At 35.0% G+C, this 18078-nt stretch overlaps 1 protein-coding gene across 3 annotated transcripts in view; it reads left to right on the top strand.

Moving 5' to 3' along the window:
* The window catches only part of CPED1 (cadherin like and PC-esterase domain containing 1), a 245015-nt gene that overhangs the window by 118748 nt on the left and 108189 nt on the right, over positions 1-18078 (top strand). For all 3 annotated transcript variants that reach the window (XM_077773325.1, XM_077773326.1, XM_077773327.1), the window contains exons 7-11: positions 7588-7730; positions 8492-8564; positions 10618-10785; positions 11851-11955; positions 13583-13752. In XM_077773325.1, coding sequence (XP_077629451.1) covers positions 7588-7730; positions 8492-8564; positions 10618-10785; positions 11851-11955; positions 13583-13752 — 659 coding nt within the window. The remainder of the gene's footprint in view (positions 1-7587; positions 7731-8491; positions 8565-10617; positions 10786-11850; positions 11956-13582; positions 13753-18078) is intronic.

Genomic DNA, 18078 nt, shown 5'->3' with positions numbered 1-18078 from the left:
ACAGAGGTAACACTGGGGCTTTGCAATGAAGCAGACTAGTCTTAACACCCACATGGGTTACCTCTTGGCTATGTAACCTTAGGCAAATTGTGTTCTCATTCCTCAATTTCTTCATCTATAAAATGGGGAAAATGAGTGTCAACCTCATAGCATTGCTATGAATATTAACAAAAAAGTGCATCAGAAATGCAGTGTCTGGCACATGGTGTCAGCTTGGCCAACGTTAACGATTATTATTAAATGAAACATAGAATTATATCAAAATATCACACATGCACTAAATGAAAAATTGCATCAGTACTTGGGTTCATAATTTGGTCTTTTTTCCCCTCCCTTTCTCAAATCTTTTTTCCTCTTTTTATTCTTTTGTAACTATCTGATTTTACCTCTAAATTATACCCCTTTAAAAGACAAAGGAGAGTTTTCCCTAGGGTCAGGAGTGCTCACAGGCGCTTCACTTCCTGCAACAGCCACCCCCCAACCCCCAACAGTGGAGATGTGCTCCTGTGGCCAGGCACTCCCAGAGCTGTGAGTCCTGTGTTTCTGGGGATCCATAAAGCCTCTCCAGGGGCTTTGCAGGCACATGCATAGTTTCAAGAGAATCTTCTTTCTCCATCTCTTTCCTAGATAACTCTTCTGCTCCTCAAAAAAAAGACCTAACTTTCACCTATCCTTACTATTATGGTGAGGATTGGTTCATGGTGGAAAATTTCTGCAAAACAAAACAAAACCAAACCAAAAGTCCTTCCCTGAAACAAAACTTGAGAAAGTGAAGGATGCTGATATGTAATTACATAATAGACACTACATAACATTTGTTACATATGTAACATATTCTGCAGGACTCAGGTTGTTTTCAGTTTTTAAGAAGATTAAATATTTCATGATAAATCACTATGTGGAGATTTTTCCTATATACTTTGGAGGGAGTGCAAGGAATTAAGTCATGTTGCTATAACTGAACTCTTCCATTTCCCATTTCTCTCTCTATCTATATATATATACACACACACACTCTTTCATCCATATGTTTTATATATATGAGCATATAATGAGCATATATATATGAGCATATATATATAAGCATATATATATATATGTTTATGTGGACAAGCTTTCTCCATGCTTACATTAAAAGTAATATTAGTACTGATGCCAAACCCTTCTCATTCTAGCCATAAGTGATATTCTCTCAATGGATATGTGTTTTCATTGAATAAAAAGAAAATACATCCATCTAAGAGATGCATTTTCATTACAATTTTACTTTTCTTATTTCAGAGATTAATGAATAAGATTTATAATATATTTCTATAGTTCTGACCAATTGTGTACAAGCAATAACTGTAATCATAACTCTGGGAAAGAAAAAATATTTTTAAATTTAGAGCCATATGGTAACTGTAATTTTAAAAACTTAAATGTATAAACACATTTTTCTTATTGAGAATTATAAGATGATCAAAAAATCCTTTTATTTATAAAACATATTACATTGGGATAAAATGCTGAGGTATTTGTATTTCTCTGATACATTGTGAATGGTTTGCAAGTGCCTGGGAGAAAGACTGGTTAGGTTAGAGTCAGACAGGGAGATCTTAGTTAAGTATGTAAAAGGCAAAAAGAATGATAGTATCAGTCAAAAACAATAGACTTAAATTCCAAGGACATTACAAACAGGTACATTTGAATGCATACTTATTCCCCTTTTAATTGGGACAAAGAACATAGAATCTTGGATTTCACGTATTTAAATGAGCACCCTTACTTAGTTCTACCCTTGGATAGAATGGAGTCTGAGCTCTTCTGTGATATTTCCTTTTAAGCATGGATGATGACCTGTAAGGATCATCTTCTAGATTCACTTTGTTTTCATCATTAATTTGCTTCCCCTTCTGGATCATTCCTGTCAGCATTCAAGCTTGCTATGTGATGATTTCCAATCCTAAACAAATGAACAAAAAAGCTCAAGAATCAGAGTGTTCATGGATAAAGTAGTGACTAGCAAGAGGTGGAGAAGAGATGGAGACTATTTCCACTGTTTGCAGGAGCTGAGAAATGGAGCAAGGGAGAGGCTATTTTTTGTTTCGTTTCTTTTGCAAATTTTTTAACCATTAAAGAAGTGCCCTTTTGGACTTTGGTGGCACAAAATTAGCCAGTGCTTAATCATGGTTGTTGGAGGGAGTAAGGCTATAAAAACTACAAAATTACTTTAAAATTTTTTAATTGTGGTAATATATACATAACAAAATTTACCGTCCTGACCATTTTTAAGTGTACAGTTCAATAGTATTAAATGCATTCACATTGTTGTGCAACCAATCTCTAGAAACTTTTGCAAAACTGAAATTATATTCCCGTTAAACAGCCCTGCATTTACCCCCTCCCCCAGCCACTGGCAACTGCCATTCTGTTTTCTGTTTCTATGAATTTGATTACTCTAGACACTTCATGTAAGGGTAGGGGGGCTCATACAGTGTCCTTTCTGACTAGATTATTTCACTTAGCATCATATCCTCAAGGTTCTTCAAGCCATAGTATGTGTCAGAATGTTCTTCCTTTTTAAGGCTGAAATATATTCCATTGTGTATTTTGTTTAGCCTTTCATCCATTTGTGGATACTAGAGTTGCTTCCACGTTTTGGCTATTGTGATAATGCTGCAATGAAAATGAGTGTGCAAATCTCTTTTCAAGACTCTGCTTTTAATTCTTTCGACCATGTACCTGGTAGTAGAATTACTGGATCATATGGTACTTTTGTTTTTTATTTTATGAGGAACTTCCATACTGCATCATTTAACATTTCCACCAACAATGTCCAAGGGTTCTGATTTCTTCACATTCTTTCCCACACTTACCATTTTGTTTTTGTTTTGTTTTGTTTTGTTTTTAGTAGTTGCCATCCCAATTGATGTGAGGTAATATTTCATTGTGTTTTTGATTTGTATTTCCCTAAACATTAGTTATATGGAACATCTTTTCATATGCTTTTTGGTGCAGAATGATTTTAAGTGGTGATATTCTTCTTCTTACTGAAACAATGAAAATTTCTCTCTCCTGCAATAATACTTAGAGAAATTCTAAGAAACATTGTACCTTACCTAGTAAGGTACAATGCTATTAAACACTACTCAAAGTTCAAGATACCAAAATATCAGTATTCTGCTATAGTTTCCCAGCTAGTCAAGAACATGGCTTAAAAGAAAAACTTCTAATATTGGTTAATCTTTCATCTTTTGTTTTAACTCTTAGATTAAATTTTCTTATCTTCAAAAATCCTCTTGAACAGCTGTAAGCTTCTATTTTTCAAAGGTTTTATTACAAGTCACCAGAAAAATGCACATCCTCCCTCTCTCATGAGATGGAAATAAGAGATAAACATGCCCAAAGGAGAAAAATTATTTTATCCAGAAGCTCCAGTAAATTATTTCTCTTAGCAAAGTCTCTTTGGTTTCTGTAATGTTATACTTCACTTTATTCACTCAATATCTACTCCACTAGGTACTAGCCACTCAAAGATAAAATGGTTCAGTTTCTGCCCTAACAGATTTCACAGTCTAGTGGTAAGAACAGACAAGAAAGTCAGCAAGTTTGACACAGAATGACATGTATTGTCATTGAGAGCAATTTGCCCAAGGTCTTGTGGGAAGATAAATGGATTAATTAATCACCTGAAGCCCAAGATTTGGCATGGGAAGGGTTGTCAGAAATGGGGAAAGGGAAATGAGGTGAATAGAAGGGCTCCTTAGAAGTATTTTAGATATCAAAGAGGTGATGGAAATTTTCCTACAAATATTTTCAAGCTGATTTTTAGTTCCCCTGGTCCTTCCACTTTTAATACATAATTTTGATCCATCTGTGTATATTTAAATTATCTTTTTAAAAGTTAATTTATTTATTTTGAGAGAGAGAAGGAAAGAGAGAGAGTGCAGGGGAGGGGCAGAGAGACAGGGGGAGAGAGAATCCCAAGCAGGCTCCACGTGTGGAGCCTGATGTGGGTCTCGAACCACAATCCCACAAACTGGAGATCATGACCTGAGCTGAAATCAAGAGTGTAGCGCTTACCCAGCTAAGCCACCCAGGCGCTCCACAAGATCTTACGAGGTCATTTTCTATGAAATTTATTTTTGCACAAAATTTGTATTTAATTTTTACATTGGAAGAAAATGTAGAGTTTATAACACAGTTTCATGTCATGTTAAAAGTTTTAAGACGTTCTTTTATTTATTTTTACCTTACTGCCAAGACACTGATTTTCTTGGGATCTTACATCCCATATTTCTGCATCTCAAAAGCATCCGTTAAAAGTCTTGATCTACTGGGGCACCTGGATAACTCATTTGGTTAAGCAGCTGATTTCAGTTCAGGTCATGATCTTGTGGTTTGTGAGTTCAAGCTCCAAGTTGGGCTCTGTGCTGACAGCTCAGACCGTGGAGCCTTCATCGAATCCTGTGTCTCCGTTTCTCTCTCTGTGCCCCTTCCCTGCTTGTGCTCGGTCTCTATTTCTCAAAAATGAATAAATGTTCAAATTTTTTTTAAAAAAATCTTGATCTAGAGACGGATAAGTCTCCTTGATATTTGAGTTTATAGCTTCATTATTTTAAACTAGCAATGAAAGTGAAAGCGCTCCTTCGAGTATTTGTTCTTGAGTTAAGAGAGCTCCTGGGTGAAATGTGTCTTTCAAATTCCGATGACGGTGAGTGGTATTAATATCAAATAATTTCAGATTTGACATTGTCTAATGAAATCATTGAGCACAGTTCTTTCTATGTCTGAACATACCGAGATGCACAGAATTCAATTTGACCAAGGAAATACAATAAGTATAACAAATTACAATAGGACCAGATACACAAAGAAGTCTTCCATTTAGCCTACATGGATTAATTAGTTACAAGAACTGATGGAAGTATTGTTCTCTGTCTGGGTCACTCACTGAAAGTTGATTTTTTTTTTAATACCTTTTAAGCACTTGCACAATTCTATTTTCATTTCTGGCATATGTAGTTTGCCACTGTACTAAATAAATAGGCCACTCATCTAGAATTTCCTTTGAACTGAAGGGCTTAGAAATTTGAAATTCGTGCAATGAGACAGAAGGAAATGCACACAGAGACAACAATCTGGAACCGAGCTAACACAGAAATAAAGCAACTTGCTCCATTTTGTATCGTGCTTTCGGAGCACCACTTCTCTCTCCTGTCCTCATATTTGGATCCTTCAGTTCTACTCTTTCATTTCTATTGAGAGGCATCCCACTGGAGGGGGCCATTCAGCCATCACACCATTTTTATTCGCCCTTTTGAAACATTTCTGTTGAAAGGTTTACCATATATTTTTTAAATGTTCTATTTTGGTTGAATATGGTCACATGTGTTTGACTTCTCAGAGGCAGCTTTGAATTTCCACAAATGCATTGTATTATGAGAATCTGGCTTCAACAACAACTCCTTTAAATGGCTGTGGACTTCTCTCATTTTCCTTATTACAAGGAGCGAACATGGGCTGAGTATTGATGGGCTGGGAATGGTGTACCTTTTGTACATTCTCTCATTTAATCTGAGCGATACCTCTGCAAAATAGATACTGTCATTAATCCCAGTTCTCACAATTCAATAGTAATAGGCATAGAGCCAAAGTTAAACTCAAGACTTTTTGCTGCTAGTATTTGTAGTCTGATCACTGTGCTATGTGCCATGACTCCTAACAGTTAGTACTTTCCACATAGTAAAATTCTCACTAAAAAATGTGAATTGAATGGAACTGAATCCATATACTGGCAGCCCATATTCAATGCTCACTGTTACAGACAGACATTAGGAAATAATCTTTTCCCCAGGAGGAAAATAAATACAACCCTAAGACATTAATTTCTAATTATATTTTGCCATGGAAGATATAATCTTATAATCAAACTTACACATCTTATATGCTACACAAACATTTCCAACTTTCTTAAATTATTAACCTTGACCTTTGTGATAATCAGGAAACATTAAAATAGAAAATGCAGTAATACAATCAATAACTTTCTCTACATAATCATGCTGAACTGAGCGAAATAAGAGTTATTTTTTATTTGGAAAAACAATATTACTCTGTTTTGACTCAAGGGTGTTAACGTTTTTAGTGTTCGCATTAATATTTAGTTTTCTTTTGATCGTACAATTATTACATTTATTTTCCTTCATGAAATGGAAAACTATCCCAATAGCCAAATGCTAATGACGTGTCCATAGAGTCTGAAAATGTACATCTCATTAGGTTTCTGTTTTTCAGCTGATAAAAGTTTATGAAGTCAGGATTTGTTTCTCTTGGGGGGTTTTACTTGTGTATTTTTAAAGATATATTTACCATTTCCCTCAGGTTGATTGTCTGTCCTTCATTATCATAGCAACAAAAGTTTTCCACTTTGTAGTCTTACACAGCTCAGATAGATCTAGTCTGTTCTTCCAAAAACATGAAGAGAATACCTGCTGCATGTTTTTTAAAAAAATATTTTTTGTTCTTCATCTTTGAGAGATTATGTTTATCCAAAGAAAGTGTATGACTCAATATGAGGTTTGTTTTACGCTTTTTTTGTGTGTGTGTTTTACGCTTTTTAAAAATTTTGACTTGAACTTTGATGTTAAGCGTCCTCAAGACATAGTTTTGTTGTGATCGTTTTAGCACTTAAGCAAATAAAAACAACTGTTTGTGATATCAACAATAGTGTTTCTAAGAAAATATAAGCCTGAACTTTATTCTCCCTTTTTCTAATATTGCCCTACCTTTTCTATCCACATGAAATCTTCCTTAAATGAAAATGTTAAGAGGGAACTGAGACTCTCTTAAATTCTTCATTAGTTGGCTAGGTCTCCCATAGCAAGATGTTGTGAAAAACAACTTTCATGTAGTTATTTTTGTTCTGATATATTCAGAGAAGGGACAGTACTAAAAAGCTTAGATTTGGATTTCAGACCTTAGCATGGCTTTCAAGTACATGTTCTTCTGATTTTTACTGGCAGCTCTCTCGTTGGTAGTGTTTACCCATTTTAGAGAGGATGCAAAACTTCAAAGTGAGTTGTCAGTCCAAGTTCATCTAGTTTGTAGAGTCACAAATTAAACCTGGAAGTTCTGATCACAAGCTCTTGTTAATAGTTCCTTTTCACTTTCCATGATTAGATGCCATGACATGAGGAAAAGGGAAACAAACAACTCTCAAGTGATTTAAATTATAAGATGTCATGACACCCTATATTCAATTGAAAGGCTTAAAAATTTTTAATGTGTATAATCTATACATGTTGCACATTGTGTATGAAATATATAGACATTATATATTATATAGGTAATATTCATTATGTAACATAGTTTTAGTATATTATATACCCTATCAGTATATTATATGTAAGATATAAATGTGTGTATATACACACCCTATACATATATGCTATATATGGTTACCAAACTTTCCTATTTAAGAAGTTTTTTTGAACATGACAGGAAGATATAACTTAAAGTAATCTTTCAAACTGGTCACCATGGAAATGATAGACAAATTGAGAGTATTGTTTCAATATTTTTAACCCTTTACTTTGTTCACAGTTGCAAACATTTTTTGAGACATTCCTGACAGTCAGTTCACCTCTTCAGGCTTTTGATAATATGAAGGAAACAATTAGCAAACTCCTCCTAGCAGCTGAAGTATTCAGCGAAACATCTACTCTGGGACCAAAGACCTTCAATAGGTAAAAAAATAATAATAATAATGTTAAAAAAAATAACTTAAAAATTGTTAGTGAAAATATATCCTAATTATTACAAGTTGGTACTATTTGGGAAATGTTATGTCAGTATATAAATATGAACTTGGAAGCATCTTTTCATATTTGTAGACCCTAAGCTTCAAAGCATGTTACAGACTTGTTAGTGTCTAAATAAAAGTGACAAGAAATAAAGCACACATAATTTAAATGAATTTTAATTGTATCTCCATTTTAAACAGGTATTTCTATCATATGCAGTTTCCCTTGACTAGGTATAATTTTACGTATGGTCCTTATTAACAATATTCAATAGCTACTATCTCTGTATTTCAGCTTACTTCAGTGTAATTTAATGTCCTTTTTCTAGAAAAAAATGTTAAATTTACAGTGCCAACAGAAAGGAGGTGGCTCAGTTAAGCTTTATGATGCTTCCTATGTGAATAAGAATGGCTAGCATGTAGGAATAAGAGAGTTTCCGTCTCTGTATTTGCATTTTCATGATGTAACCTCATTGTTTAATGTGTTCTGAATACTTTAGATGTATTTGTATATTCTTTAAGGAACCAAACAAATTCCAATTTAAAAATAAATTGCATGTAATTTTATATTATCCAAGCTACTGCTTTCTTTAATTAGTACATACCTTGAAATTTAACTATAGTAACTGTTAATAATGCATCAAATGATAGAGTAAATGTAGCAAATAGAATATATTTTTTTATTACCTTGTGTTTTTATTTCAGATGCAGATTATGTTTTCAGCTTTTAACTTTTGACATTGGTTACCACAATTTCAGGTACCCTGTTGTGCTCCAGGTGAGTATGCCAGAGGCTTCCTGTGAGCTTCTGCCTTATGCTTAATGATCTGTGTGTGTGTGTGTGTGTGTGTGTGTGTGTGCATGCATGTGTGTGGGCATGTGTGTGTATGTGTGTGGGGGGGGGTGCGTGTGTTTGAGTTGTTTGCATTCACAGTAACCAGTCAATAAATAGCAACTTGTATTAAAGTTACTACAAGCTTATATTTTACTGGAGTTCAGAAAATGAACTAATGTATGGAGAATCTGTGATTTGAGCGGCAGCCTCAAGGTGGAACAGGCACAGATTTTTCTATGGTTCAACCACTGTTTATGAAATAAAGAGGTAAACATTTGGATAATAGAAAATAGCAGATTACCCAGTTTATTCACTTGAGTTTATAAAAAAAGTAACTCTTATTCTTTATATATATTTAGTTTTCTTTTTTTAATGTTTATTTTTGAGAGAGAGTGGGAGCGGGAGAGGGACAGAGAGAGAAGAAGACAGAGGATCCAAACAGGCTCTGTGCTATCAGTACAGAGCTGGATGAGAGGCTCTAAGCCATGAATGAGGGGCTCCAAGTCACAGACCTTGAGATTATGACCTGAGCAGCAGTCGGATGCTCAATCCACTGAGCCACCCAAGGCACCCCTAGGTATTTGGTGTTAAATTGGCCTATATTTTAATTTTAAAAGACAGAAAAATTTTTTAAATAAATGTTTTTTTTTCTAGTATAAAATATGTGTCAATTGAAGAGTGGTTTCTTTTTGTATTCCTGATTCTTTTACTTCCTTTCGAATTAAATGAACTCATTCAGATAATCTCCAACATATTTTTCATCTAAAATATCCCTTAGTGGCAAGAAGATTAAAAAACATTGATTGCCTGGTGCAGCCCCTCTGGAAAACAGTGTGGAAGTTCCTCAAAAAATTAACAATAGAACTCCCCTAGGACCGAGCAATAGCACTGCTAGGAATTTACCCAAGGGATACAGGAGTGCTGATGCATAGGAGCACATGTACCCCAATGTTCATAGCAGCACTCTCAACAATAGCCAAAACATGGAAAGAGCCTAAGTGTCCATCAACTGACGAATGGATCAAGAAGCTGTGGTTTATCTCTACCATGGAATACTACATGGCAATGAGAAAGAATGAAATCTGGCCATTTGTAGCAATGTGGATGGAACTCGAGGTTGTTATGCTGAGCGAAATAAGTCAGGCAGAGAAGAACCGATACCATATGTTTGCATGTATAGGTGGATTAGGAGGAACTTAATGGAGGACCATGGGGGAGAAGAAGGGGAAAAATAGTTGGGGAGAGGGAGGGAGGCAAACCATGAGAGACTCTTGAATGCTGAGAACGAACTGAGGGCTTATAGGGGTGGGGGAGAGGGAAGGGGGGTGATGGGCATGGAGGAGGGCACTTGTTGGGATGAGCACTGGGTGTTATATGGAAACCAACTTGACAATAAACTATTTAAGAGATAAAAAAACAAAACCAAGAACAAAAAAAAGCATTGGTTGAATAAGTCTACCAAAAACTTTATTTGGGGATATGGAGTAGGAAGAAGGAAAGAGGAGCAAAATAAAATTATGTGCAACCAAAATTCAACTTCATATTGCATTGATTGCTTTTCAAACTGTTGTACAAGGTGAATGGTTATATATTGTGTGGCTCAGACACTTAGTTGAGTAGTTCAAAGACTCATTCATAAAATTTTGAAACTTCATGAATCTACATTTAAAATTTTTCATTATCTCACACACATTAGTGTGTTCTTTAAAATTTATTGTTCAGAAATGTTACATATTATCTTTCACAGACACAAATTCTTCAACAGTAAAGAGTTTCAAAATAAACTATGTGACTTTATAATCCATTAATCTTCTTAGAAAGTTGTATCTTCAAAAGAATGTTACTTATATTTTGTAAAACTGTTGACCTCAAAAAGGCCACTAGATGTCAGTTCTGATCTACAATCCAATAGGAATGAATCATGTCTTAGAAGTGATTCGCTGCGTTAAAATAAAAGTCAGTGCAAAATATTTGCTGTGCTTTTACTCTTTCACAGGTGCATGAGCATTTAAATTTTCAAGATGATGATAATGTGGATTTTGAGGACCAAAACATAGAAGAATTCCTTTTACAAGATACTTTCAATATTCTCTTCTCTAATGAATCTTCACTTCCAATGTTTTATGAAATATTTCAGGGACTTTATACATCAGGTGTTTTTAAGGTAAATGCATATATTTGTAGTACAAATATTTTTTTCAAATCATTCTTTGGAATGTGCCAGTTTATTGTGCAGTTAAGCAAATTGATAATTCACTTGAAACTAACTGATATCCATTATATTACATCTCTTAATATTCTTCTGACATGAAGACTAATATTATTTTATGTCAACTAAGTATGAATGACTGGTTCTGATGCAGTTATGGGTTAAAAGAAAGCAGTTGCTAATTCCCAAGGAATGTTTGTGGATATTATGAATAATACATATTCTGTGTTGTTTAGAATTCTTTAAGAGGAATAGAGCAAATAAGAGAACTTTTTGGAGGCAAACTAGAATAGCAGTGAATGCTCTAGATTGATACCAAGGGACTAGAGTTATAATCTTAATTTTTAAAGAATTCACATCTGGTAAACATCTTTGCTTAGATTTTGATGATTAGGATGTAGTGCTTCAGAGTAGCATTGGTTAATTTAGAGGCTGCTCTTTCCCTGGGATTTTATTAATTTTTCCCTGTAGTTCCTTGTTTTCCTTCATTAGTGAGTGGATTATCATTAAAGTCATTAGAACCACTTCACCCAGAAGGAATGGAAAATATTTGCAACTTCTGCTCTCTGGGATGCATCAGGAAAAAAAATAGATGTGGGGGAAAATGGGGTAGGGGGACTGTCTGTTTATCAGAATTCACAAACTCCAAAATTGTAATGTCCCATAGATAAGATTCACATGTTCATTTGCTGCTCTGGTCTCTGGTACTCTGAAAGCTGAAGGAGACTCTTCCTGTGTTCCCAAATTGTCACACACGTCTACCTTCCTGGGTTCATCTACCCAAGCTTACTACCAAAGCACTGTTGAGCAATTTCATTCAGTTCTTCTTTGTCAAATCTGAATTTTCTTAGAGCCAGACACTGTTGTGACAAGCTGAAGTTACTACGTATTATTTAGCATTAATTAGCTCAGCTGTTTATAGAGTTCGAAGTTTGGTTTTATAAAGTAGGAAGCAATTGGGCTAAACATGGTTTGACTTTGTAACAATTGCTTACGATTTGTTCCCCTCCCCCATTATAGGGTGAAAACTATCGGAAGGAACCAAATCAATGCCTGTCTTTAGAGGAGATGCAGTCAATTATGACTTTCATAAAGGAACTTGGGAGTTTGGGGCCATTCCAACTGGTAAAACAAAAAGTGACATTTGATTCCTCATGATTACTGAGATTATAGTAGATCAGCCATACGCTATTTGATTGTCACTTGGTGAAGATACTTCTTTAAGAACTAGAAATATTTGTAGGTTTCTTTCTTCTTTTCAGAGATCTAAATATTAAAATGAGCAGAATCCATAACCTTTAAGACTTTGCAAATAATACATGGCTTATTCAAGCTAAGACGATACGAGATCAGTTTAGTTGCGAGTATGTGGCAATACTTAAGAGGAAAATGTCCACATTTTTCTAGAGAAGTTTTGCTTTTAGCTTTGGGACATTTATGTTTGACAAAAATTTCTTTCTGCTCATTGTGCCCTTTTTGTTTGCATAAAACTGAATACTACTGAATATAACCACATCTTAGAAAACTACCTAAATCTTAATTTGTTGCAAACCTCAAAGAAAGAAAATGTAAATAATTATGATAACTTTTACTTGTTTCAACCTAAAACATCAATGACATTTATTTTCTTTTCTATGTATTTTCTTAGGTTCTGTCAATGTATTGGTCAATATCAAGGTCAATATTAATATAATTTAGTACATGTGCGTGTTCAGTACTTGCTTTGTTTCTAGTTCTGTCACTTATCTAGATAGATTACAATGGATTAATATTTTTCTACCTAAGATTTGTTTATACAAAACATCGTTTAAAACGGCATTTTTAAAAGTCCACTGATAATTTATTATTAATCTGTATGGATCAAACATTTATTTTTTACTTAAAAGAAAAATGTATTCACATTCTGCTTGTCTGAGTTATAACCAATTTACTAAGTTAAGTAATGAATGTTTGGTACTTGGTTTTATCATTTAGACTCATTTTATTTCCTTTTTTCCAAATTTTTATTTAAGTTCTAGTTAGTAGACAGTACAATATTAGTTTCAGGAGTAGAATTTAATGATTCATCACTTACATGTAAAACAGTTCATCATAATAGACTCATATTTTAGAGGATTCAAAGTAAGCTTTTGCCCCAAAGATAATTTAATTGATGGATTCTTTTAATTTAAACATACACATATCGCATTTTTGACAGTTGGATCAAAACTCTACAAAGATAAAGGGAGAGGTCTCATTCTTCAGGAATTCATAATTTAAGATATTGTGAATGTAGAGAACATTACTTGGTATAGACTGAGGACCTATTTCACAGGAGTGAAGGGCAAATCCTAATTTCCTAACTCTGAGTAGAAAGAGGATAACTAGATTTCCCCCCGTAGGGTTAATATCTCTCACTCTGACAAAGTTCACTTGTAATCCAAAGCGATTTATCCTCATTCTTCCTACTGTCTGACTCAGTCTGTCATTCACCTGTCTCAGGTATCTTTAGGAAGGAGACATCCATTTCCATTCAATGAAAATAGAAAGAAAACTCATTCTATTTAGAGATATGATCAACAAAATTTGTTCCTTATAAAAAGTGACATTCACCTTGACAACTGCACAGAAAACTGTATTATGATACCGACCAGTAGCTTTTAAATTTTTTAAAAATAGCTGAATAAAACAAAAGACTTTTCTAGTATTAATACCTTTTAAGTTATTTTCCATAACTTAGTCTGATATTCTCGTTTTGACTCTTTCTTCTCAGCTCTTCCCATCTACTGCTCCTGGGATTCAATCTTTGATGCATGAATTTTATGATATGGCAAATCCTATAGGGCAACCTGGTTCAGTCCTGACTCAATACTGGTCTCTTTTAAATGTATTTGAACAATTTCAGCTCCTGAATAAAAAGGCGCAGCTACATCCACTGGAATGGTAAGATAGCCACAAATTTGAATTGTGCAATCCAAAAATTCTCCAAAGATTGATTTCAAAAGATTTTGCCTGCATTAAAGAAAGCAACAAAAAGAAATGTGTCCAAAAATTTGTGCTCTGGAAAATAAGCTTCTTTAAAGCATTGAAACCATAACAATTCTAGTGGTCTTCAAACATTGTAATAAGAACATATCCAACAGTTTTTCATACCAACAGGACTTGACTCTAAAAAGTAATGTTTAAAATTAAAAGCTTCAAATTTGTTTCATTCTGTGATATATATCTTGACTTATAGGAGTTTCAGACAGAAAGGATTGGGTGACTTCTTTTCTTTTCTTTTCTCTTCTTTTCTTTTCTTTTCTTTTCTTTTCCTTTCTCTCCTTCCTTCCTTCCTTCCTTCCTTCCTTCCTTCCTTCCTTCCTTCCTTCCTTCCTTCTTTCTTTCTATCAGTCAGCATGGAGCCCAAGATGGTTTGAACATTTATTTAGGGAGTTTTTGAGGCATGACTTTATCATGGGCAAAATCTACCCAAATTTATAAATGTGTCTGTCCCTGCCAGAAGAATAGAACTTTTCTTTTTTAGAAGGTAGAATCTCAGGGTACCTGGGTGGCTCAGTCAGTTAAGTATCTGACTTCAGCTCAGGTCACGATCTCACAGTCTGTGAGTTCAAGCCCCATGTCAGACTGCGCTGACAGTGCAGAGCCTGGTGCCTGCTTTGAGTTCTGTGTCTCCCTTTCTCTCCGCCCCTCCCCTGCTCTTTTTCTCTCTCTCAAAAATAAACAAACATTAAAAATTAAAAAAAAAAAGAAGGTAGAATCTCAGAGAGAAACATTTGGCCTCTCCCTTCTACCTTCATTCTAATGAAAGGCAGTAATGAGCGGATGGGAGAAAGGACTGGCCAGGTGAACACATTAACATCTCCTGTAGTTGTTGAAAATGGACAGTGCCTAACACACTGGCTAAGTCTGCTTTTCTTTTATATGATGGAATTCAGGGAATATTTGACTTTTCTACTGCCAGGAAAACAGAAGCAAACCTAAAACCTCCTAGGGAGATGAAAGACAAAATGGCCAGGCCATAACCATTTGTCTCTTGCAGTTACCCTCAGGAAGGAATGGCTTCGGTTCTCCTGAAGGGTGCTTCATTTCCCTCTGCCTCAGGAGATAATGAAAGCAGGTCCACAAGTTTTATTTTTTAATTAAGAAATATAATAATCATATATTTGATGAATTCTTGGGACATTTCCCAGAATCAGAACTCACTTTAATTGTCACAACTTTAAAGTTGGCCTTATTCCCTCGATGCTCAGAAGTAGTAAGTCTGACGGAAGGTTTTATTTGTTTGTTTGAAAAGTAGATTTTAAACAATAGAGCTTAGTGTTTGTTTGCACTCAAGAAATCCGAGTCTGTTTCATTCATCACTATCAGTGGGGAAGAGCAGACTTGATTTAGGTACCATTTTTAACTTTGACAACATTCCCTTGAGAGATGCAAGCATTGGAAAGTTTGCTTCCCAGCAAGTTTTTCGCAAGCTCTACAGAGAGTGTAATGTTAAGTAAGGGGCTTATCTTAAATCTAACCCTAACCCTAACCCTAACCTTAACCCTGATTCCCCTTAAATAAGAGAATTCATTAGTGGTCAGTGTTAAAAGTGATCAGTGTATGCATAGGAGCACATGTACCNAAAAAAAAAAAAAGAAGATAAAAAAATAAAAAATAAAAGTGATCAGTGTAGAGAGAGTAAGGACTTTCTTGAATCAGACAGATATGGATTCAAATATCCCAACCCTAGAGTTTATTAATTATAGCAGGTAAAGTTTTGACCCCTCTGAGACTCAATCTCCATATCTATAAAATAAGGATTATACTACCTACCACATTTTTTTTTTAATCCTTTGGACATATTTTATTTTATTTTATTTTATTATTATTTTTTTTTTACAAATAGTTTATTGTCAAATTAGTTTCCACATAACACTCAGTGCTCATCCCCGAAGTGTCCTCCTCCATGCCCATCCCCCCCTCCCCCCTACTACCTACCACATATTATTTTACAAGAATTATATGAGATAATTGCCACGTACCACATGGTGTCTGCTATGCTGCAGGGCAAGTAGGTAATAAATATTAATATTGATTTTTCATGTTTCTCTACCATCCAAAGGTCACCTTAGGGTCTACAGCGGAGGAAATTTCTTTCTTTATTTTATAGGAAAAGTAAGACAAATCCAAAAGATTTATCTAAGTTAACACTGAGAAAATTAAACATCAGATCTTTATCAAAAAGCAATTAGGTAAATCACTCTGCGAGCATTTTAAGAAATAATACTCAATTCTGATTATCTTCAAATTTACCTGGGAGCGTGTTGTAAATTATTATCCATGCTGTATTACAACGGGGACGCATATTATACCCATTTTTCAGATAAGGAAACCAGGCTGAGAAGGTGGGTCATTTGTTCAAGCCACACACCTAAGAGAAATAGAGGAGAGATTAGGACCCTGGCCTCACGTCCATGGTCCAGTGCTTTATTCCAGTTCATCCTGCAGAAGGGGGGTCAGGTTAGTCATTCATAATTGTCTTTATCTGCACAATGGTTACCTCCAGCTTTTTCTATTTCTAGCCAATTTTATATACCTATGCTACCTGTAGGGATTAATGACTTCATGTTTTCTCTTCTTTTTAATCTAATTTATTTATCTTGAAAGAGAGAGAGAGAGAGTAGACATGTGTGCCAGCAGGGGAGGGGCAGAGAGGGGAAGAGAGAGAATCCCAAGCAGGCTCCATGCTATCAGTGCAGGGGTGATGCAAGGCTTGATCTCACAAACCATGAGATCATGACCTGAGCCAAAATCAAGAGTCAGATGCTTAACTGACTGAGCCACCCAGGCACCCCTCATGCTTCCCTTTAAATAAAGATCATTTGCTTAGAGCAACAAGATGAGAAGAGATAAAGTCAGAAAAACAAGAGTTAGAAAAAGTGACAGTTATTTATGTCTATGCCCTGAGGCCTAGAATTCAGAGGTCCCAACCGAATTAGTGTAAATCCAAACAAAATGAAAATTTTGTAATTTTGTTTACTATCAATATTTGTATACTATCTGCTAATTTTCACTTTACTAGAAATAAAGTTCCATGTGTACTTTGTTCTCATCAGATGCTTTCCATGAAAAATCCACACTTTTAAAACAAATAATTTATTCACAAAATTGCACGAGGAATGTGCAGGATGCCTAACGTACAAAGCATCTCATTCCATTAAGATAGTAATTCAGTGTATGTGCATTTCAGGGTCGTATCTTTTATGAGCTTCACTTAGAGCTTTTGCTTCCCATGAATTCAGAGCTATTTTTTAATTTTGCCTGGCACCCAATCAACCTTCAACTAAACATATCTAACCTCATGCTTGCTTTATCTGTTTCTTCATTCCTTGGGAGGAAGGAAATATTTTAAAGTAAGTCCTAGACATTATTTTTTTTCATCCCTAATTACTTCACTGTATGTATCAAAGGGAAAAAAAAGCCTTCACAAAGTAAACCGCAATAAAATTATCACATCTTCCAACATTCGCAATATTTTTAATTCCTTGATTCTTTGTAATTTGCTGATGTTTATATTTTGAAGGAACTGAATATGCCTTATTCATCTCTTCTCTACCACAGTGCCCAGCACAATATCTGGGACAATAAATATTTATAAAATGTAATTTAACACAGAGCATTTGATTTCATTCTCATCCCTGTGAAGGAAGGCCAAGGCTGTTATCTCTGTTCTGCTTAAAGAGAAATGGAGAATCACAGCCCAGCCCGGGAAAGTCAAATCACATCCTGCTCGGTAGTGTCCATCATCAGGACCAGCAGTTTTTCTGTCTGCAGTTTAGATTATTTGGTCCCAAATTTGAGGATTTAAAGGTCAATCTGACCAGGCATTTAGTTATATAACAGAAAAATGAGGCAAACACACTAAATAGAACTAACCCTTACCATTAGGCATAGTTATTCAGCATTTGAGGAGAGAAGATGTAGCAAGATACAGGTCATTTGCTGCATAGCACGCTTCTATTTCTTAGGTTATCTGTATGCTCTTCTGCGTCCATGTCTCAGGGTTCCAAAGCTTCTTGCTTGAAGACCGTGTGATTTTATCCAAACAAATTCCAATAAGAATGTGTGTTCCCAGATTCACCTCTGTTGGACCCAGGCTATCAGAGATTGCTCACTTTTGGACTGAAGAGTGACTTTTTGCCCTGGTTTTCTTCAAATGTACTTCTGCTGATTGGAGATGATGAGATTTCCACCCACCTCACTTCAGATGAGATTGCCAGTTTT

This window comes from Crocuta crocuta, unplaced genomic scaffold (genome assembly GCF_008692635.1).
Source record: "Crocuta crocuta isolate KB4526 unplaced genomic scaffold, BGI_CrCroc_1.0 scaffold16, whole genome shotgun sequence".
NCBI lineage: Eukaryota > Metazoa > Chordata > Mammalia > Carnivora > Hyaenidae > Crocuta > Crocuta crocuta.
Note: the sequence above shows the minus strand (reverse complement) of the source record. Positions and strands in the feature narration are given on the sequence as shown.